This window comes from Setaria viridis, chromosome 3 (genome assembly GCF_005286985.2).
Source record: "Setaria viridis chromosome 3, Setaria_viridis_v4.0, whole genome shotgun sequence".
Taxonomy (NCBI): domain Eukaryota; kingdom Viridiplantae; phylum Streptophyta; class Magnoliopsida; order Poales; family Poaceae; genus Setaria; species Setaria viridis.
In genome coordinates, this window is record NC_048265.2 from 47,792,152 (window position 1) to 47,814,834 (window position 22,683).

General features: G+C 46.9%; 1 protein-coding gene, 2 long non-coding RNA genes and 1 pseudogene across 3 annotated transcripts; 3 read left to right on the plus strand and 1 right to left on the minus strand.

Annotated features, from left to right (window-relative positions):
• Positions 1 to 1,495: 1,495 nt before the first annotated feature.
• LOC117850138 (uncharacterized) lies at positions 1,496 to 7,897 on the plus strand. The gene is made up of 2 exons (XR_004639182.2): positions 1,496 to 4,166; positions 7,567 to 7,897. It is a non-coding gene; the product is annotated as an uncharacterized lncRNA (long non-coding RNA).
• A 491-nt stretch (positions 7,898 to 8,388) lies between these two features.
• Positions 8,389 to 10,936, plus strand: LOC117849373 (uncharacterized; annotated as a pseudogene).
• Positions 10,937 to 11,083: 147 nt separating this feature from the next.
• On the plus strand, positions 11,084 to 13,043 carry LOC140220117 (uncharacterized). The gene is made up of 3 exons (XR_011897919.1): positions 11,084 to 12,216; positions 12,523 to 12,608; positions 12,688 to 13,043. It is a non-coding gene; the product is annotated as an uncharacterized lncRNA (long non-coding RNA).
• Positions 13,044 to 13,727: 684 nt separating this feature from the next.
• On the minus strand, positions 13,728 to 18,953 carry LOC117847129 (VAN3-binding protein). Its single transcript, XM_034728291.2, has 7 exons — positions 18,493 to 18,953; positions 17,914 to 18,027; positions 15,085 to 15,484; positions 14,670 to 14,984; positions 14,515 to 14,564; positions 14,344 to 14,401; positions 13,728 to 14,227 (listed from the first exon to the last, which is right to left on the minus strand). Exons 1-7 carry the CDS (start codon positions 18,823 to 18,825, stop codon positions 14,019 to 14,021), a joined length of 1,479 nt encoding a protein of 492 aa, XP_034584182.1. The 5' UTR covers positions 18,826 to 18,953; the 3' UTR covers positions 13,728 to 14,018.
• Positions 18,954 to 22,683: the final 3,730 nt, after the last annotated feature.

Here is a 22,683-nt window from a genome sequence, read left to right on the forward strand (position 1 = left end):
TTGAGAATAAGAGAGAAGAGTTTTGGGTGTGTTTACTTAGGCCCTGTTTGGAGAGGGGTGCTAAACTTTAGCACCCCACTTTTTGGCACCTTTTAGCACTTGGACTCCCAAATAGGGGTGCTAAAAGGGGTGTGCTAAATTTTAGCACCCCCATTTTCTTTAGCACACCCAAGGGGTGCTAAAAGGTGCTAATGGGTGCTAAAAGTGGTCCCAAGCCCATTTTTTCCCTGCTGCCCCCCTCTCTCTCATCTCCACTTTTCCCAAGCCAGTTATAAATGAGGGCAATATAGTCATTTCTCACCCAATGTGCTAAACTTTAGTACTGTATCCAAACAACCCCAAGTGCTAAACTTTAGCACTCCATTTGAGGGTGCTAAAGTTTAGTACTGTGCTAAAGTTTAGCATTGTGTATCCAAACGGGGCCTTAGCTGATGAACCCTGGCCAAAACAAACTCATAAATGATGAAAACAGAGGGATAATTCATGAGGTCAAAAGAGAGGGAGGAAAATCATCAAAGGCATATATAAGCACTATGAATTTTTCCCGGAAACAAGCAGCTACCGTACCTTCTAGATCCACTTCTCCGTCTGTAAAAATAATCAGAAAGCTATGCTAGCTAGGTTCCTCTGATGCGTTAGCTAGTCATGCATGCTCAACATATTTTTAATGGAGCTAGTAGGGGATAGTGTTCAAGCGAGGTCGCAGAAAGGTTCAGGAGGAAGCTAGGTCAAAGATGAGAGCATTGGAAGCATAAACTAGTTATCATAGTATAGGCCTGCATCTGATCCTATTGCTACGCATGCCTGGCATGGTTTGCATAATGCATGCGTGTCTCATGCACCGTTCAGCCTGTACAAATAAAAAGAAGCACTTTTTTTTAAAAAAAAAGAGCACCTCATGCTGTTGGAAAACATTGTATACTTGCTATTGCTGTGTGGGGTTTCAATTCATTATAGCAACAGCTGCGGCCTTCTCAGTTCCAGTTCCAGCAGTAACTTATCTGGTGAAATTTCATAAGGATGAACTCGTGAAAACTTCTGTGAAATAAAACAGAAAACAACCCTGAATCATGGTTAGGAGAGTTGTATACACAGAGGTTAGGAGAATTGTCCAATCACGGTTCATCATTTACTGTATGTACTTGTACATTATTCTACTCCTGGTAATAGGATGGATGGTGTTTCTCTACCGTTGAAGATGTGTGCCGTTAGCCGATGTGCCCTAGCGTAGGACAAGAATGGGATCTGGAGTTTGTGCGTATTGTTTAATCAACTGTCCGGCCCTCACACACTGCACCTCGTTCTGATAAAAGGAGTAGTAAAGAACACGGAGGTCTCCCTAGGTGTATGTGCCATGCACAGGCACGCTGGCTCATTGCTCACTCTTGATCCTGTGCAGCCCAGCACCAGCAGAGCAGGAGCAGGCCTCTCGATTGATCTGCATTGTGCCGCACCCTAGCTACTCTGTCTCTGATGCAGACGTGCTCTAGCTACCTAGCCAAAACCCTACATATCTAGCCTGGCATTATTTATTATATATATTATATAAAACAGCAAACAGAATTTAAAAATTTTGAAAGAAACTAACTGGTGCTGGCATGGTACACACCATCACCGAAACTTGCTTGCCATGGACACACTACTGCCATCGTGCCATGGCTTTCCTCTATAAATACAGGCCCTTGTCCATCGTCCACGGCAAAGGTCCAGAGCTAGCCACAGGGCAGAGTTATAACTCCATCTAGCCTGTTCTTCCATTCCTTCTTCTTCTTCTTCTTGGTCTTACTTGTGTGTCTAGTGTTCTTTGTGAATTGAACTTCTTCTTGGATCCGCTGTGTTTCTTTTGTTAAATCTCTCCAGGCACATTCTCTCAATTTCGTGTTTAATTTCTCTCCTTGTACTGCTTCGCATTGGTAGTTATGGATCTTAGCATCTTTGAGTCAGTGGGATTGTGTTTCTCTTGTGAGAGGAAGAAGTATAGGACATGATTTGGGATATATGCATTGTGCAGCACAAATGCTCATGTGAATGAGTGAAGCTGCCAGCATGATCTAGCTTTGGTTGGCATCATCGGCACACCCACAATCATCAGATTGATTTGCCTGGTGTACCTGCAAATCATTGTTAGATCATGCATGACAGCCTCATTTCTTCACAATGTTGAGCATATATACTCTATCTGCGAAACTGAATGGTTTTAGGGTAACTTCTTGATGATGCCTGGCCCTTTTCTGCTACTACTTTATTAATTGCTGAAAGTGCTATGTAGTCATGCTTCAGGTTTTGGAGTACCATCGATCCATGGAGGAGCCGCTTGACAGGGAAAGAAGTACATTTTTCTCTGAAATATTTCATCTACAATGAAGTACTTGTATTATTTCTTAATATTAAGAATGATAATTTTCCATGTAGCATTTCTGCAATAAGATAGCCTAGGTGGTCTTGGTTGGAATTTTCAAGCTTATATGATGTTTCAAAGATAATTTTTCACGCGTAGCATTTGTCCAATGAAATAGCCTAGCCTTTCTTGGATGGAGTATGTTTATGTGAGTTCCAAGCTTATAATCATGTCTGCCAATCAAATATTAGATTGCACCTACTAGTAATTTTTTATCGATTGAAGAAAGAAGCATGGTTTAGTGACCCCTACCTCCTAGCCAGCCACCTAGTTGTCTCTTTGATTCTGTGATCAGATGTTTGAGTAAAATGTCCAACAGAATCACTTGGCCACAGACAGTTACCACTACACTAGTACCAACTTACTAGTTTATATGGAGATGATGATTTGATAGATGAATATCAAACCAAACTCTAGCCTATGCTACATATGATTCTGCTTGTTTAATTTAGTATATCGAGTATTATTTCTGTTCATGTTTTAACATCTAATTAATGACAAATATTCCCTACTACATGCTGCAGCACTGTTAAGTGTTAAAAAAAACTTTGGTTGATTTATCATGAACTATATATACTATAGAATGTAGGGTCATGCATCTTTGTCCAATTGTCCTTATGCTCACATGTATTAGTAGAAGATCAGCCAATATCTAAACAAAGGATCTCGATCTGCATAAAAGGCTATAGGTGCGATGCATGGAGCCCAATTCCAAGCCAAAGCTAGCTAGGCACCCAAGTAATGGTCTTGTCACTTTCTTGCTTCCAAAGCCGGGTCACTGTTGGTGAAGAGAGGTTCATGTGCCACAGTTGCAGTTCGTTATTAACTGTAGATCAGAGTGCAGATCGTGGGTAGTGTCAGAGCTCAGATCTTGGTATGTTGTGGATTCAGCGTTGATCATGCATTTTTTTTTTTAGTTTCATCCAACAATATGGTCCCAGGCATAATGGACAAACTTGTAGAATGGGCATCTTATTTAGGGAGATCAATGCATGATCTGCTGTTAAGTCTCTTTGCAGTGATAGCAAATTTTATATTGAAACCCAAATCCTTTTTCATTTCCAAAAGGCCTTTTTTACAGCTACATACGTTGCAGAAAACTATTTTTGATCTCTATGGCAAGCAATTATTTAGATTTGGATGCAGTAAATTTATTCTAGCATTTTTCACTAGCAATTGATTCAATAATGATAAAATTACAATTGCCGTTGGTGAATATTTTTGGGTAGCAATTTCTGCAAACACTTACATACTGTCTGTGTGGACCCCCCACCTGATATACGGAGGAGCTCATCAGATACCCATTTTTTTTTCTGTACATCCGTCAGCTCCACGCCTCCACGCCGCGCCCTATCTCCTCCAGCTCCCAGGCTTATCCTTGCAAAAAACATCGTACAAAAAAGCACAGGAAAAAGATCAAAATTATATGAGGCAGCAATTCCAGTCTCTCACAGCTCGGTCTTCTATATATCTCGCCCCCCCCCCCCCCCCCTCTCTCTCTCTCTCATCTGATTCTTATCTTCTTCCTGCTCTTCTTCCTCCATTAGAGGGTAGTGGTGCACCACAAGTTGGTGAAGCTGCCAGCATGATCTGATGGTATGATGTATTTACCTCTCTTTGCCTGATTGTCATGGACGAATTCAGGATGAGGGGGAAAGAGGAATATGAGTCAGGTCATGCTGTAGTTTCATCTGCTGGTGGGAGCACATCGAAAACCCTACCTGAGAATTCCATCGATGCATCGAATCATCGGTGGGTGTCTCATCAGGTTAGTTCTTGCAGAATTCATGCTGCACCTGGATCAGATATGATCAGATTCAAATCAGACATAAGTGTATGGATCAGATCAGGTCAAGTTTCTTCAGTTGAAGCTGATTTTATGAATACTCTGCTAATTTCTTGCTTTACGCCTTTGCTTCTCTTTCAATTCTGTTATGCAGAGGGTGTATTAGGATTTTGTTTTGCACTAGGAATCTGTTCTGATTATTTGGATCTTCCTTTGATTCTTTCTTATACTTTAAAGCTGAACAGTGACAAATTGATGCGGTATGCTAGCGCCTGAATCCTAGTGCTGTTTTAAAGAGCATGAAATTGTTCCAATTCAATTGGATTCTTGATAACTTGCCTGAATCGATAACTTGAACTGTGCTTTAATTTGCACACATGAGATCTGACCTCTGTACTAGAATGCTACGCATGCTCCCTCATATTAGTACATATATGTACAAAGGTTTGTGTTTCTTTAGATTTCCTTTCTGGCCCTTCTAGGTAACATTTGTCATCTGGAAATCGGCAATTGCCCATAATCAGAAAGAAGGAAATAATCAGAACCAAGTGTCTAAGCTCTGTGTTTACCCTTATGTGTATTCTAGCAGTAGAAGCCATGCAGAAGTTCCTGTATTTGTAAACTGGTCTGTACGTGAACTACAATGATTGTGCTTCTGTTTGGGTTCAGTACATACTTGCACATGAATGCAGGAATCGTCCTGTGTGAGAATATGGGATATACTGTTTTCATCAGTGTGGCTATGATTCACTGCGATCCTGCTCACAATAATGTAGATGGAATGATGTGTGATATAGCAAGGCATGTATGTATATATGATTACTTCTTGTTGATTAAGAAAATAAATGAATAAGCTGTGTGGGGAAAATAAGGGCATTTGATTGGACAGCTGAGAATTTTGGGAGATAATGGTTGCTTGCAAGATATGCCTACACGAGTACAGCTGATTGATTGCCTCTTTGCTTGAAGGGTGAAACTGCTGTCCATCTTTTCATGACCCCCTTGCATGATTGCACGCACTTTTCTCCTCTTTTGGGCCTTGTACTATGGGGGGGTGGATATTTAGTACTCCATCTGTCCGCCCAGCTCAAATAAAAATGAAATGGTCTCTTCCTGAGGTTTTCTCTTTGTACTTCTTGACCTTTCCTTGCAAGGACATTTCTCTCTCTGAAATTAGTTGGAGTTTTTTGTTGGCATCTCTAACCACCACCCTCTCCTCTCTCTCTCATGCCATGGCTGGGCATGGATGATCCAAGTACTAGTGCACCCGTCACTCTGCATGGTCCCTTGGAAGATTCATGGGCCACACACTGCACATACACATGCATGAACGCAAAGCTCCAAGCCCTCCTTTATGGCGATTTGGTTGGGTGGCCAGTTTGTTACAAGATGCCCACAGGCTTGTCCTTTCCAATGCTCCTTTCTCTGTCCTTTGCCTGTGTATGTGTTCCTGCAGCTTTCAGAGGGAGAGGACGCTCCAGGGCACCATCATGCCCTCCATCTTCTCCGTCACACCGTGCGTGCAATGTGGGTAGTTTTGGAGCTGTTCCTCTCATGAATGACTTGGGACCTTGGTGGTGTGTGGATGGTGGCGTGGAGTGCTGGCCATGCAATCGTGTGGCTCCAAAAGGTTGCCGGCCGGCCGGCTTTGCTACCTGCCTTTTTTTTTTTCCTCCCATCCATCTACATATGCCAAATGCCTTGGCTTTATCCAAACTCACCGGCGTCTTTTTCTAAATTTTTTCCCTTTGCAAAAAAAAGTGCATGGACTACATGTAATGTTTTTTTTGCCATGCCATAGAGATGCATCATTGTTGTCCCTTGTCGTTGTAGATGGATGGGTCGCAATTTAAAGTTGGATCATTGCTTGGCGCGAGCAAAGTAGCTAGAGTTTTGGAGAAGATATATCCATCACTCTTACTGTTGTAAATTCACTGAACTGCTAGTTTGCGCCTGTGTGCACGAGCGCCAAGGTCCCACTGACAGGAGGAACGATGCAGCGAAATTTTCTTGGAGCATTGGGCGGCCTTGGCCCAACAAGACCAAATGGCCCATTATGTGGTTGGACCTAACAGTCTGTGCAGGTATAGTTTTGGCTCACACAACTCATGTAGTCATGTTCATGATTTTCCATCGGTGTTCCTTCATCTAAAAACATGGGACCGGAGGCTGTGCCGCCCAACTAGTCTACGGCACAGGGAATCATGAGGTGACTGGCGGGGAATCACATTACGTTCTCCCAGCAGAACATGGGACCGGAGGCGGCCTCAGAATGTTCCCTACATTTTTTCAGTGGGATGATTCTTCTGTCAACCAATGTCACAATCAGCTTCCACACCCCCACAACATGCGTACAGCCAATGCGATCGATCCTTCTCACCATCCGCAACCGCGTGATGGTGTGGCCGTCGGGAAGGATGAGGGTGCGTCCTACCCAGTGCCACTTGGTTCCCGTTTGATTCCTTAATGTCTGATTTTTTTTTCATATTCAATTTCAATCTCCAGTGGCTCGACAGTGGGAATGTGGTAGGAGTAGTTATTGGTAACCAATAAAAAAATCTGTTTTTTTTTCTGGTTATGCTATACGGAGAAGCTGGATTGATTCCCTCAAAAAAGCATCTGAGATTATATGGTGGATGGTGCTGATGATGGTGCACTTATTCCGTGGATTCAGGGGAGGTGATATCCATGCTCCTGTTCATGTGCCTTCAGGATTGCCAATCATTTTTCTCAATTTCAAATTTGATGCGCTAATCACAAGTAGGCTAACGGAGGCCGAGAAAGGCTTAGATTCCTAATAATTTCTTCCCAATAGTCATTGTATGAGTTTCAGGGTCCTCTCATATGAATTCAACAAAATCCTTCATTTCTTAGCTTGAATCAGCTTTATAAATATGGATTGCTCTCTTGATAACATGCACCATGAGTGGGTGCCAATGCTTGTATTGTGACCCAGATGATGGGATTCTTGCTTCTATATACGACCTGTAAGTGTCAATTGAGCTGGACCAGGTATTTGGTTTGAAACCTCTACTTCTCTAGGTTCAGCTATTTGATTAAAACTTGATGTTATAGGATGCTGCAAGTGATACAACCTAGATGGGCACATATGTTTTCATAGACCTGTATACGTCCTAGCTAAGTAGCTAGTCCAATTGCATTGCTCCGACGAAATCTCCCAGTAATGTAGAAATTATATGTATACATGTATTTCTTTGGTCGAGGCTGGTTAGTTTTTGCATCTTAATGGACTGGACCTGTAGTATGTGCATGGTCAGATTACGATTGGAAATCCAAATGTGGTGCAGAAATTCCTCTATTATCCAATTTTCAATTTCAATCTTGTTCTTACTATTAAATTTCCGTCTTCTCCTGCGTGCAGATCAGAGACCGATCGACATGCAGTGCCTGATTTCCACTAGTTCATTAGTAGCATGGTGGATGCACATGTACTCATGATGGCCAGGTTCAGGTTCGGAGTCATGTGCGGTGGGAAAAAAAAACCAGGAACGGGAGGGACGATGCAGAGAACCAGAAACTTACCCTGTAACTCTTTTGTGATTCAGGCGCATAGTGAGGCTGACATGTTGCATGCGTTTGCCACAATAGGAAGGAGTCCCTTCTTTCATGTTATCTAGCATTATGGATTGGCTTTTACTTTTCCTACACAATAAGAGACTATCAATGATGATCGACTGAGAACTTGCATTGCATTTCCTTTGTGGTTTGTTTTGCAAGAGGGGATTTGTTTTTGCAAACTAAAGAAGCATTTGAGCACGATTGAGCGTGATTAAGGGCATATTTGTTTTATGCTAATTAAATATTGCCACAACTAAGATTAGTCATGTACTAGAGTTGTTAGATTTTATAAGTCGCGACGAAACCATACGCAAAGAGCACTAGATTGTAGTTTTTCCACCCCTCTCAACTTCTGCAGGATGACAAAGAGAGAACATAAAAAACATAGAGAAAATGCCACTCCTGCAGTTCTACTCTACCACCCAAGGTCCGTCCTTTTCAGTTTAATTCCAGCCGCTTGCATGATCCATTGCGCTGGCCCGTGGGCTGTGGCCAACGTGGCAATGTGTTTGGTTGTGCGTCTGGGCCGTTCTTGGGCTTCACCTGGATGTTAACCGACACGACGATCATCCCCAGCCCCGTAATCAATCCACGTCCGCTGTGGGCCCAATCCAAACCAAACCGGATGATCTACGACCTCCACGCCTTCTCCAGCAAGACCAAGGCGTGGAGCACGAAGGTCGAGGGTTGCTCGTGGCACGCAGCCGCATGGCGGCCGGTTCCATCCCACCAAGGCCTTCGCCCTCGAGGGGGAATCCATGGCATGGGTCCATCTCCGGAACGGGATCCTGCTGTTCGACTCGGTGGCCGGTGACCACCCCGAGGCGCGCCTGATCGAGCCGCCGCCATTGATGCCCGTGAACTTCGGAAGCTGGGAGTGGGTTCTCATGGCATGCTGCCCGAACTGGACAGGGTTCATGACATCACCTTCAAGATGATGTGTTCTACAATGATGATGTGGTTTACATGATTGCCAAGATGAAAGATCGAGACCCAAGCGGTTGGGTGCTTTCTGTCAACACCAAGAACCAGAAGCTGGAGAGGATGCCGACCTTTGAAGAGGAGAGTTTTCATTTCTGTCGCATATACCGGAAGTGTGCCTTCTCTAAGCACCTCGGCAAGGCTCCAGGGTGATTTTACTGATGAGTGTTCCGCTAGCTGAGTCTGAGACAATTTGGCGTCGTTTGTGTTCTTTTTTTTATCTCTCTCTAAAAGAGAGCAACACACGGTTGTCAAACATGCATAGTATTAGTCAACATAGTTGGCCAAAACAATACGTATTCCCTCCGTTCTCAAATATATGATGTTTAGGACAAGCAAATTAGTTCATTTTTAACTAGATAGCTTGTTCTAACCGTCGTGTATGGATTTAGGTAGGACGCCATTGTCAAGCTCGGCTATAGCGGATTGAGTGTATATTGGGTCCTTTGATGGGATCGGATGAAAGCGGTCGGAAGTGATCGGGGTAAACCCCTTATCATTTTCACTTTTACATTTTAATACTAAAAAATAAAAAAAAAGCAGCAAGTTTGGAATGGAAACAAACACAGATTCACGGGATATCGGGGGAAAAAACAATTCGAACAAAAAAAAGTTTTCTGTAACGACCGGCTGGGATACGAAAAGACAAAACGGAATAGAATAGTTTGTAAATCGTTGAATATATCATATTTATATGGCTACAGCCTTCTCCTAGAACAACACATTACAAAAAGGAAGTAGCATTCGTGCATATAATAAAGAATATTAAAAACCAGATTTTGTATCAAGTGAGAGAAATCATATAAGTATATTGAACATATATTAGTAGCTATTGCAGTAGGTGACTAAGTAAAAGAACACCAAACATAAGGAAAATACCATTTCTATAGTTGTACTCTACCACCCAAGGTCCTGAGTTTAATTTCAGCTCTAACATTAGAAATTAGTGCATGATTCCAAGCTGCATGATCCACTGCGGTCGCCAGCGGTTTCCTAGAGTTCATCATGGTCCACCTCTCTATCTGCGACGTTAACGGTTCGGGCTGGAATTTGTGCTTCCGGCAGGGCCGTGTGACGTGTGGGCCGTAGTTGGGCTTGACTTGGAAGTAAACCGACACCAACCCACCCCACCCCACGCCGTGGGCCCAATCCAAACTACCCCCCAAATTTCAATCTCTTGCCTCGCCGGCGCCGCCACCTTTCGCGTCGCGCCTCCCCCGTGTCCCGATTCAAACTGCCGTCCGCCGCCGCCTCTCGCCGGCCCGCCATGGCGGATCCCGCCACCTCCACCTCCGGCCGCTCCGGCTTCCCCGACTGGGTCCTCCTCGACACGGTAGCACACATGGGCCGCCGCCGCGACAACGCGACCGCCGCTGTAACCGCGACGAGCGCCGGCTACCCCATCGAGGTCTCCTTCGTCTGATCCAGCTGCCCCCATTGATGCCCGTCAACGTTAACAGGCTGGTAGTGGATTCCGATGGCTTCGTGCCTTGTCTGGATAGGGTCCGTGACGTCACCTTCAGGAACGGCTGGTTCAGGTTCATCGAGATTGGATTCCCTCAGTTGGATGCCCGCAGTGGACTAAACTTCCGATGGACGGTCGCCATGTTCAAGAGGATGATCCATTCAGATAATTGGGAGGCTTGCGGCACCGCTGACTCCGCTGAGCTCTCGCCCGCTGGCTCATGTTTACCTGATTTGTTTCCTGCTATCTGGAAGTCTGAGGATAGGAAGCTGTCCCTGAACAATGTGATAAGCTCATTCCCACACTGGATCTGTACAACGAAGATACGGTTTATGTGATGGCCAAGATGACGGGTACTGACCCAAGCGGTTGGGTGCTTGCTGTCAACACTGAGAACAAGAAGCTGGAGAAAATCTCCTCCTTTTCGAAGGAAAGGCTCCATTTCAGTCGCATCTACTTGCAATGTGACTTCACCAACCACATCAGCAAGGTTCCAGGTAATCCCACCTTTTCGCTTTCCATTGCCACAAAAAAAAATATGCTAATTTTATGCTAGTTTAATTAAGGGAAGCATTATGAAGTATATAAGAGTGCAATAGTAAGAAATTAGCCTTTCAACTTCATGGATTTGTAGTTTCAGAGATTTCATAGTTGCTGCATTACTACAAATTTGCATCTTTGCAAATTTGTTCCATAACAGTCTATCTATGCCCTTATTTTCTTAGGGACTCACTTGACCAAGGATCTGGATAGATGCACCATCAGGTAATTTGTAGATGTTATTGCACCATCCTTTGTTGTCTAATACTCTAATGCTAATATGCTGCATCTTGACATGCGTACCATTTGTTGCTGTTGTAGTGTTGTTGGATTATGTCAGGGAAAAGATTGAGTTTATAGATAACAATCTTCTGGCTGCATTGGATCAGCTCCGGAGTATAGGTATTGATAACTCTGTTTCTTATAGTACCATTTTTCTGGCAGTATTGAACAATGCATGACACAAGCATGAGTGCACATGAATGAATGCTGATATTATGCACCCCCAGAAGTCTTGATCTAGAATGTCTTTCCATTATTATTATTGTGTGTGCTGTCCTAAAAAAATAAATTATGTGCGCTGAAGTTAATACCTGTAATTAGCCATTACTGTTGTACTGTCTGTTGCTGATTGGATTTTAGGTCAAACCTTTCAGTTTCATTTTGGTTTCATCATGTTTTCTGTTGTCGTATAATGAAACTGATACCTGGAGCAAGTAAATTCCCTTGAAGTATTGTCAAGAAAATATTGGGCTTCTATAACCTCGTGACTTGCAACTTGGTGTCTTGGTGATACTATATTGGACAGACTATACTGGTCACATTTACCATGATACTGAATCAGAGGCATGGAAAATAATGTCTTATACTGCCAGTTGCATTCTGAATTTTGAAGTTAAATCTGTTTAGTTTTTTTCTTTTGGTTTCGCCCAGCTTTTCTTTCTTCACATAATGAAACTGACATGTGGAGCAAGTCTAGACTGCCTTTATGTGCTATTAAGAATTTGAGTTACCATGCGACTTGCAAGTTGGTGGTATATTGGACAAATTTCATATGTAATATGATGCCAATCAGTAGCATAGGAAATCATGTCTATATGCTGTGCAGAGATAAATGTGGAATCTCTGAACCGAAGGTACAATGGGACTATGCAAAGTCCAGCATCCTCTCTTGATCCAAACATTCGAAAAGTAAGTTGTCTCCTAGTCATATTCTTCTTATTTTTTTCAGATTACCATGGCAACCATGTTTGTTTGCTAGCCACTTCCTCAAGCTTAAAATCTGTTACTTTCATACTGTGCAGACAGTTATATTATATTTGTATTTACGGCACAGTTTGCTCTTTTCATGGTTATCGATACTGAGCTTATGGCTTACCTTGTAAAAATCTTGACACAGGGGGTCAAATATGGTTTGAATGATGGCAGAGGCAAAGATGCCAATCATGCTGTGGCCGATCACTTACGGTAAGTTGATTTGATTGCTAGAAACAAGTGTATCACTCCCCTAGACACCCATCCAGAAAAGGGAAACAAAACAAAAGCATCACCATTTTGTCTCATTGTTAGTTAGCAAAGCTCAGTTTTAGATTAGGAAAAAAAAAGTGATGGTAAGGCCTACCAGTCACTTGTCTCATTTCTCGCTTCAAGTGGAAACCCGAGGTGATGACCCTTGGGGGGAGGGAGACTGATGGTCCTTATTTTCTAGCATTTTATTCACTGCAAAGAAACATGGTGTCTATACGCTAACTATTAGTGCCTCTTTTTATGCAGAGTGATGGGAGATCTTGAGTTACAGCTTTCAGCCCCTATTGTTGAAGTAAAAGCAAGACCAGAGCTGCACTTTGTATTTTATACAAGTATGCAAAGCCAAAACCTTTTTGAGCATGGGAATCGAATGAGATAGTTTTTAATTTAAAGTATATTTCATCTTTTCAGCCTCATGGGAAATTTGCCATCTGACGTCCTGGATAACTATTTCGTGGAGTAGACCAATTTGCTGGATCTGAATGAAGAAATGCTACCGCGTGGAATGTTGCCTATACCGTAATTTTCGCATGGCTGCAAGGTATAAGGTTGAAATGTTCAAGCTCATATTTTTGGTAATCATTTTATTTGGTTAGGTTCAGTAATTTCCGTCTCTACTGAAATGGTAGTTGACTCTTGATTCTTGGCAAGTGTACTCTTTTCCAGTTACCGAGCTGTCATATATATCCTCCTAGCATATTTCTTCTTATTGCTATGCTGTTCAGTTTGGCTAATGTGAAAGGAGAGCCTCTATTGTGGGTCATTCATTTCTTTACCTGCCAGTTGGTGCTTTTATTAATTCTGTGCAATCTTTGTCTTAGGTGAAACGGTTAGGATTGCTTCGCTGCACATATAGGCGTTATGTGAGGACATGCAATTGAGATGAAGATTGCGCGCGGGTAATGGTGTTGTCTCCTTGAAACCTTCAGTTATGGGAAGACAAGAAGAAAAAATTGTACTTCCTCTGTCCTGAATTGTGTTTCGTCATTTTGACTTTTCTAAATGCATAGTTTTTGCTATGCACTAAGATATAATGTATGTCTATGAATCTATAAAAGTCAAAACGACCTACAACTTGAAACGGAACAAGTAGATAATAGTTTGTTGATACAAATGTGTGCCAAACACTGAGCACTGAACGTGCAACACGAGGCGGGGAGAACGCACCCCCCCCCTCCCCCCCCGGGGCAAGGGGGGGGGGGGGGGGGAAACCAATCCCTCTGTCCCCAGAATCCTTCTGATCCTATCCCCAATGGCTTTCTTCTACTTTCAATTCCCCGCTGCTGGTAGCAAACCTCTACGGTGCAGCCCTCATCGCAGCGGCGTCGGGCCGTCGTCTAGGCCTAGCACGTCTCACAGTCACAGTCTTGTCCCTAGAGCAAACACATATGGAGATGGAGCATGTGCCAGGTCGGACTGAGCTTGTGGAGACAGTGCACAGGCACAGCAGAAGCGTAGCAAAGGCAAAGCAAGACCTCAGCTTGCCTTTCCTCTGCAAAGGGAGCTGAACATTCAGCTATTGCAATCAGAATCCGTTAACAAGTGAGACCAACAGCTAGCATCACATCAAAGCACTTGCGATTTCTTCCTGAGAGATGGGACTCCACGCGTTAACCTGATCCCTGCTCTAAAGACAGCCGCGACATGAGAGTAAGAGTGAGAGTGTGAGACCCCTAGCTATAGCTACATGACAACCCTGTGATCAGCCGTCGCTGCCACCTGCATCGACGACGGTTGCCAGATCAGACGGCGCGCTTCCGGGCGGCGGCGATGGCGAGGAGGCGCGCGACGCCCTTGGTCCACATGTCGTGCTCCCGCTGGCTGCCGCACTCGAACTCGATCACCCGGTTCTCCGCCGTCCGCAGGCCGAAGTAGCGCCGGTGCTCCCCGCCCTCCAGCAGGTGCCGCCCCGGCCACGCCGCCACGTCACGGCACACGTCCACCACCACGCCTGCACAATGTGGCATTGTCCAATCCAATGTCAGCGCCACCGGATACTAAGGACGGAGCAACAGTGTACAAGGCCAGCCATGGCGACATTTTGCAGCTTGCAATCAGGACACTTACTCTTCTTCTTCTTGGTGATGGTCCCCCCAACATGCCGGCTCTTCATCTTCAGCATCACCTGCGGAAACGGCAAGCACAGATGAGGATTCAAAACTTTTTCCTTACAAATTTGCATTTCTCTCAAAGAAAATCAATGCAATTCAAGAAAACAGGAGTTTAAGTTCATCATACCAGGCCCATCCGGTTGATGTACACGGAGACGACCTTCCAATGCAACGATCCTGCACACGATCATCACCATCATCATCTTCGTCAGCACGCGCGCACGGCAACTGAAGATCGCAGCAATGCGATGAGCGAAGAACATCGGCCAAAGCGTTCGATACCTTTGCGGGTGCGCTTGAGGAGCTCGCTGCCGCGGGCCAGCAGCTCCTGCGTGCAGATGCCGAGGAAGTTGTTCTCCTCAGCCAGCAAGAGCTCGTCGCTGAAGCAGCTGCTGCTGCTGTTGCTGCTCTCCAGCTCCCTCTGACGCAGCTGCTGCTGGTGCTGGTGCTTCAGCTGGCCGTTGTGCTTGTGGCTCTGCTGGTGATGCCGTCCTCCTCCGCCACCGGCCATCGCGCCCTTCTCCACGGGGATCACCGCCGCCCCGTTCCACACCTCCTTCAGCACCCTCGCCTTCAGCGTCGCGGCGCCGCGCAGCGCTGTAAGAGTCAAAATAACGCAACGCGATCATGTCACTCCAATTGGAGCGAACAAAAACTAAAATGCTGCAGGGTCTGGTTGGAACCAGCTGGCGCGAACCTGTGGCAGCGGCTGCCGTGATGGTGACGACGTCGCCGGGGTTCCTGACGTTGACGGCGGAGCCCACGGCGGCGGCCAGGTGCTCGCGCTCGGCGCCCATGGCCTCCGCGGCCTCGACGCACTGCGCGGCCACGAGCGTCGCGGCCGACGCCACGGCCATGTCCGTGCGCGCGCCGCGGTCGTCCTTGCCGGACCCCGACGAGGCCGCGGCGGTGGCGGCCGCCACGGCGGCGACGGCCGCGGCCACAGCCGCCACGGACACGGCGGCGTGGACCTGCGCGTTGTGGGCTCGCGTCTCCTCCTTCTTCCTCTCCCGCCGGTCCTTAAGCCACCGGCCCACCGTCTTGCTCCCACCCCGAGAGTACGGCTGCGGCTTCGGCGTGCTCGCCAGTCTGCAGAACTGCATTTTTTTTCAGAAAGCCAATTGTTCAGTTAGCCATTCAGTTACTATTCATCACATCAAAGGTAGCATTCTTTTGCAGACAATTGCTCCGTTAATCCTACACCTAAACTGAAATGCCATTCTGCAAATAGTTATGCTGCAGAACTTGAACAGATTATGAGCTGACAGGATTCATCCCAATAATCCTAGTCAGTAGGCCATACACTCACAGAAGCAGTAACTGTAAATGATCCTTGCAAAGCATGGCAACCTTTTCACTGACCACTGCAAATCATTGTGTTTCTATGACGTTAATCTAGGCTCCCTAGGCACACACTGATGGAATCTCGAGGGCGTGCCATGGCCTTTCTGCCGAGCGAACGCATGCACCAGCGAGCACTCACTGACCAACGTTCAGCCACGAGCAAACCAACACAAACACATGGCACAATCATGAGGGGGGGAGCAAAGACTGAGAGAGACACAGCAGCAGCATTTTTAGAGGACAGGATTAGCCTCAGGAGAAGACAGTGCAAAAGGCTGTATCATTAGATTAGACTGTAAAAGCTGGGGCTGTAACACTTGATTAGGGGTAAGAAAGGCGTGTGCAAAAAGGGAGCAATTAACTAAAGGTCAAAGTGGTGAGGCAAGAACTGCATAGGCCTGCAAGCCCTCCTGCTCTTTTCAATGGGGGCAGCTTGTGGGGCACCGGGCATGCTGCAGTGTTTGCTTGTTGGAGGAGGAGACCAGAATGGCAGAGGAGCTGCGGCTTGCAGCCTTTGCAGTTGCAGAGCTGGAGAGGCAGCTGCAGCTGGAGCTATGGAATCAAAGCTTCTTCAGCACCAAGCAAGAGAGCACCAGAGAGGCAGAGACCACCACATCGCCACCAGGCCCCACTACCCCACCACCATGGTCAGAGCTTGTAGTACAAAGGCACAGTTCAGATCAGGGGCAACCGGGCAAACACCAAGGTCCAAGGGAGGAGGATGGATGGAATGGGATGGGAGCGTTGCAGGTCACTGTAGTGAGATCACTCCCAGCCTGGCCCTCTTTCAGTTTGAAGATGGGCAACAGAGAGTGAGGCAGAGGATCATGTCTTTTGACCAAGAACTCGTATGAGTTTCAGACTTTCAGTACCTTTGTGAGACCAAAACTTGACTGCTGTTAAGCAAAGGTCAATGATAAAAATGCAGAAACCAAACATCAAACAGAGGGAGCAGCGGGAATCTGAACAAAAGGGATCTATCCTAAGCTGCCGACTAATTTGATAGCCCTAATTCTTGTTTTGCATCAGCTTAAACGGCATGGGTCATGATAGGCCACGGCGCGACGCGCAAAAACTAGCACTGGTAGTAGAAAAAGGTAACGCACGCCTATGAAACCACAAAAAGGACATGAAAATGAGCAATCATTGCTGTGATAGCTCATGTGGACAGCTGAAAACACAAACTAGCTACTCGAGCAAGCAGCAGCTGCAGCAGTGGCAAATAGAGGAATTCAGCAAAAGGAGAAGGGGAAGACATGAGCAAGAAGAATGGCTTGGTTTGCACAAGTTACAAGCACAAGACCACAAATTTTGGCCTCCCATTTTGGGGTGAGGAAATGCTACAGGTGAGAGAGCAGGCAAAAGGCGTTCATATTCATCCCCATATATGTCTTGTCTGCAAATTCTACAATGCATTGCCCAATGATTTTGGCATGCAGCCACTTTGCCCCCAAATCTATAGATTCAGAGACATGGAATGGAAGTAAAGTGGTGTTTCATCGGATGGAGAGAAAGGCGTATGTTCGAGCTCTTTTTTTCAATCTTTGATTCTTTTCCCTCCCTGTAGAAAATTTTGTGATAGAAAAGCTGCAAGACCGACCCCCTGTGTTACTTTTCTCACGGCTTCCTTGCTGTATCTACAACTTTGTTAAACCTATCCTTGACCAGGTTTTTTGAGCGCACACACACGCACAAGGAAGAAAACAAACTAGTGATCCGTTTCCAAAGGAAAACAGAGCATCAAACAGAGGGAACAGCGACCAAATGACCAGCTCATACAGCCTGCAGAGCTCAGAGAAATGGCTGAGGAAATCACGAGGCAGATGCAGGCTTGCAGCATATCTGAGCCTGCCAGCTACTGCTACTGCTAATACCATATTACCATGCAGAGATACCAAACAAAAAAAATGCAATGCCTAACAAAGCAGAGGAAGCAGCAATCAAGGAAGTAGCACTGAAGTGCTGCCCCAAGAATGTGTCTTCTGCCAAAAAAAAAAAGAACCTTAATTGTCTTTGAAATGCTGCCCCGAGAATGCTAGTACTAAGTGTTCAGATTAAACTGAAACCAACAAGTCCATTCAGATTTTTAGGATTCATTGGATGATTAATTAATGTGACAACCAGCAATGGTACTAGCAGTAACAACGTGCAGCGGAACCGGCGGAGGAGAGGGAAAACAGACCTTGGCTTCGTCGATCTCCGGCGAGACGGGGGGGCTGTCGGAGAGCGAGCCGCCGCCGTTGAGAGGCCCGCTGCTGTGGGAAAGCCGGCCGGAGGTCAGCGGCGACACTTCCTGCTGCAGCCCAGCGAAACAAGAAACCCATCAGCTACGAATTCAGTACCCCCAATCGCCGGAAAAACAGAGCGTCAATCGTGCAACAGGAGTAGAACATCAAATGTTTGTCTTCTTTTCCCAGTTTCTCTTTTGGTTTGTTCGTGGAGGAGGATTGGGAAAAAAAAAACTCAGCTTCGTCTTGTTCTTGCTGTCCTCACTTTTACTCCCCAGGAGTACAGGGAAGTCAGGTATCAGGTAGTGGCATTAAAGAAAGCTAGTACCAGTAATCGGCAGGAAGAACAGAGGCAAGCAAAGGGGATGCGAAATCAAACCAAACATTTAGAACGACATGACACAATCGCACCAACCAGTTCGACAAAAAAGGATTCGACGAAGAAGACCGTGTTGAATTTTAAAAAGACCGGATTTGTTTTTTGTTTGTTTATTAGTGGAGGAGGAAACAAAAGCGGCGGAGGACGCACGCACCGACTGCGCCATGATCCGGTCCATGATGAGCTGCGAGGTGGCCGCGGACGCGAAGGAGAAGGAGCTCCCGGAGGCGGGCCCTCCGCCGCCGCAGGCGCCGGAGCCGTCGCAGTCGAGCTCCCCGGCGACGTCTTCGTCGATGGCGGCGCCCGCCCCGGCTATCGGCACCAGTGCCGGCGCGGGCGCGGCGGCGAGCGCGCGGGAGACGTCGGCCGCGGACGCGCTCCAGGAGCGGGACAGGAACTCCAGCGGGTCGCGCGGCGGCTCCGGCGGCCGGAGCGGGAGGTCTCCACCGCCGCCGCCCGCCCTCCTGGCGCCGCCGGCGTCGGTCATCGGAGCCGGAGGCGGCGGTTGCTGCGCGCGTGCGTGCGTGCGTGGGCAGTGCGCGCGGTCGTGTCGTGCGTGGGGCGCGCGCGGAAGGCGGAAAGGTGGTGGCGAGCGGAGCGGGAGGGAGGGAGGCCGCGGTGCGGTGGTTGCTTTTGGGAAGTGGGCGGTTTTATAGAGGGAGACTGGGAGAGTGACTGAGAGTGTGGAGACTGCAGATGGGTTAACCGTTTAAGCATAAAAGTTTGTGTGTGATTTTTTACAGCTTTTTTTTTCACTTCAAAAAATTGCAGCTTTTCATTTAGTACCAACTTTGAGTCATTTAGTAAAATGGATTGTTAAGCAACTTATTATTTCCTGCACTTTTAAATACATGATATTTAGACCAAGCTAACGTGCATATTTAAAAAGGAGGGAGTACCATGTTTTGATCATTTAGTTGGACTGTACTTTTCTACATTGAGGATAGTTTGATACGACAAATTTTGTCAGCCTGTTCTCTTGAAGGTGTCAACAACGCACTTTTATATGAAATTGATGATGTCAACTCGATGAATTTTTGGATCCTAACCTCCAAGACTATACTCTTTGGTATGCAATAAGATTGATAATTGTGAAGGATTTATTAGTTGCATGTGTATGGGCTAACTATTTTTCGGAAACGACAAGTCGGACCATCAGAGGTCGGCTTACAGGTCAGCTACGACAATAACAAGATGATAGGAGGTACAGTGATAGCATAGAGTCAACGATAGAAACCAACAGCCACTATTAAAAGCATAATCATCGTTACCTCATGGATTGCAAGGTACCTAAAATAAAAGAACATCACCACTGCAATGTTTCTCCAAACAGCCTACTCCTCCAAATGCAGCTTATTGGCACAAGCTAGAACCACAGTGCAACATAATTCTTCAGTTGCCTTGTTCAGACGTTTTGACCCTTTAGTTCTCCCCTTTTCGGCTGGGCCTGGGCCGCTTTACTCCTCACTCACTGCACACCAGATGACGAGAGAAAAAGCTTCCGGCCGTCTTGGCCGCTTGTGGGATCGAGAACCAACACTCCGGTGAGGCTGGCTTTTCACGCTCACACTGTCACACACGACGCATGGTGTCCGTTGCAACTGCAAGTTTGCAACAATGACGTGGTCCGAAAAAAAATCTGGTTGTTGAGCTGCATTGGGACTGTGAACCTCAAACTGCAACCATCATGATGTTTTGTGTTGTTTAGGACCAGTTTTAGATGTTGGTTGGGCCTTAAAGGTGCTGAAAAGGAGGCCTTTGGTTGGTTGGACCTGTTTAAAAAGCACCAGCTGATTATTCTTATCCATTGCTTGATCCAAACCTCGATCCTACAAGCTCTGGAGCTCATGAAACACGTCATGCATATACAACGATGAAAAACAAAGAGTGTCAATTTTTAGTTGTGCTGAAACAGAGGATTAATTAGATTTCAGACCACGCTGAACAGTCGGCATCTCTTGCTCCAGTGTGCAACAGTAGTGTCTGTCTGCTCGCTGAGCCTAGTAACCTGAGTCACTGGGAGGTGGGCCCACCCGCCAGGGACACAGTTGGCAGCAACACAGGCAGAGACAGATTTGCTAGCTGATTTTAGTGTGTGGCTGAACTGCTGATGCTTGGCTAGTGTTGGGTGCGGTTGCTTCAGGGTCTCCGTCAGGCTTGCTATAGCTGGTTGGCTGAAGCTGAACAGAACAGTAGGGCCGAGGTTCATCTTGCTTGAGTGCTCCAGTTTAGGGTCTACCGATTTCATCATGGAGACTAGTGTTTGTGGACTGTGGTCACTCGCATTATCGGATGAGGGATTTGACAGCCCTGCTGACATCCACCAAAATTGTTATCCCCATCACTCTATTGATACTGACTGCAAGACCACCATAACCGGCACTTGTTCTTGGCTAGCTTCCTTCTATCTAGCTGGTGTGTATGTTCATCGATTCAACAAACAGGGGGGGTCAAAGAGAGTCCTCCGGCGCACCGTCACCCCACCCCCACACCCCCTACTTTTTTCTCTGGCGGCTCTTGCTGACCCCGTCCACTTCATCATCTTGACACACAGGCAGGCCAGCTCCAGCTCCCAGCTGGAGTACAACGGAGTGTACAGAGTACTATTTCCAAGAGGCCACTAGGTCCATCCGGTAGGAGACCAAACTCCAAAGGACACACTTTGGCACACCACACTCTTTTTGAAAAGAAAAGGAAAAAAGGTTCACTTGGCACATCGATCTCTTGCTCAATGAGTCAATGGCTTGGCGACGTGGCCACGTTCAACGCGAGTCAACGCATGCATGGGCCCACCCACCAGAATCAAATTCCACTGCATGCAAAAAAAAATACCACCACCCACAAAAAAAATACAAATTGTCATGACATTGCTTGCCATGCCACATAAGAAAATAATTTACAAAACACATGTTTTTTTTTGTGCAGCTGGACACAACTATTTATGAAAGAAATAAGAGTATTTATTACTCTTACCATGTAGTACTCCGTATTATCTAACGGTACTAATTCCATGTCTCGGACCTCGGCCAAACGCAGGTACTCGATCGATCGAAAGCGGCATATTGATCGAACAACAACACGCAACGATAGCTGCAGTGCGCAACCAGTCGCATTGTCGCAACCAGTGCTACAGATAAAGCCATGCCAGGCTCTGGCTGATGCCCTGATATTGCTGCTGGCCCTGCTGCATGCTGTGCAGCTAGCTTGCAGTTCATGCAGGTCCCTGACCCAGCTGAGAGCGAGGCCCCCACGGATCAGGACCGCCAGCGGTGCAGATCGCGGCTACTGTAGACGCGTAGTAGGAGGAGTACTCTACTGTACGTACTTGGCGGGAGTAGTCTGAGAGCATAAGATTCCTTCCAATCCTACAGTGCCATTGTACCTCTCGATCCGTGCTCCAGTTGCACTTGCACTTGCACTGGCAGTGCCAGCTGGTGCAGTGGGCAGTGGCCCCCTGCTAGTGGAGTAGAGGACACCGCCGGCGGCCACCGCGAAGGAGCGGGCGACGAGTCGACGAACGACCGACGAGGGAATCTCTCGGCTGGATAGTTGAGGTTTTGGAGTTTCGACGATGGTGTCTCGAGAAGTCGATCAGGATGATGGATGGATGAAGGCCAGAAGGAGCGTGTGACTTGCCTCGCCGATCGAGCTGGCCTGGGCATTGCTTAGCTTATTCGCACGCGGACGAGCAGGCGCGCGCGCGTGCCCTGCAACCGCAATCATAGCCGCGGCCCCCCAACCGGAGACGCAGGTGACAACGTAGAGCGTGTCGCATGCAGCAGGCAAGCAGAAGCGCATTGCATGCAGTGATTCCATCGGGCGGTAAAGCCTGCTTGTACCTGCAGAGAATGTTACTTACATCCCGCAGCGATCGAGAGAGGGCTTTTCATGAACTGTAGCTTACTGGAGTACGTACTATCTTAACCTAGCTAGCAGCTGCATGCTTCGGAGTCGTGGACTAGCTACAAGAGGAATGTCGCGGAAAGTAGGGCCAATCGCCGGGGGATGTGGATTAATAAAATTGAAGCTGCCCCTGCCCCCGCTGCCGGGAGACGATGCTGCTGCCACAGGTAGAGAGGAAGAGAATATTCGCCCAACTTTTCATGCATGCGCCTGTTGCTGCCGATGATGATGAGGATGAGCACGCACAGAAACCGCGCGTGTCGGAGAGCTGCGGGCTACGCAGGGGAATGTCGCGGGCTGCGCGAGCACAGACACAGCTCGATCGATCTGTATGCAGGCTGCAGCTTCGCGCGGCCGCCAGTGGCCCTGCTCTAGAGATCGATCGATGGTCGAAGTCCACACCACGCAGGATTAATTCGAGCCGCGTGGAGAGTTGGAGCAG

What these genes read in the sequence shown, in the direction of transcription:
- LOC117847129 (XM_034728291.2), bottom strand. Translation starts at nt 18,825, where the DNA reads ATGACCGACGCCGGCGGCGCCAGGAGGGCGGGCGGCGGCGGTGGAGAC. An exon ending in ACATCAACCGGATGGGCCTG is followed by an intron (nt 14,402 to 14,514) that starts GTATGATGAACT and finishes CCGTTTCCGCAG; the next exon opens with GTGATGCTGAAGATGAAGAG. An exon ending in CATCACCAAGAAGAAGAAGA is followed by an intron (nt 14,228 to 14,343) that starts GTAAGTGTCCTG and finishes CACATTGTGCAG; the next exon opens with GCGTGGTGGTGGACGTGTGC.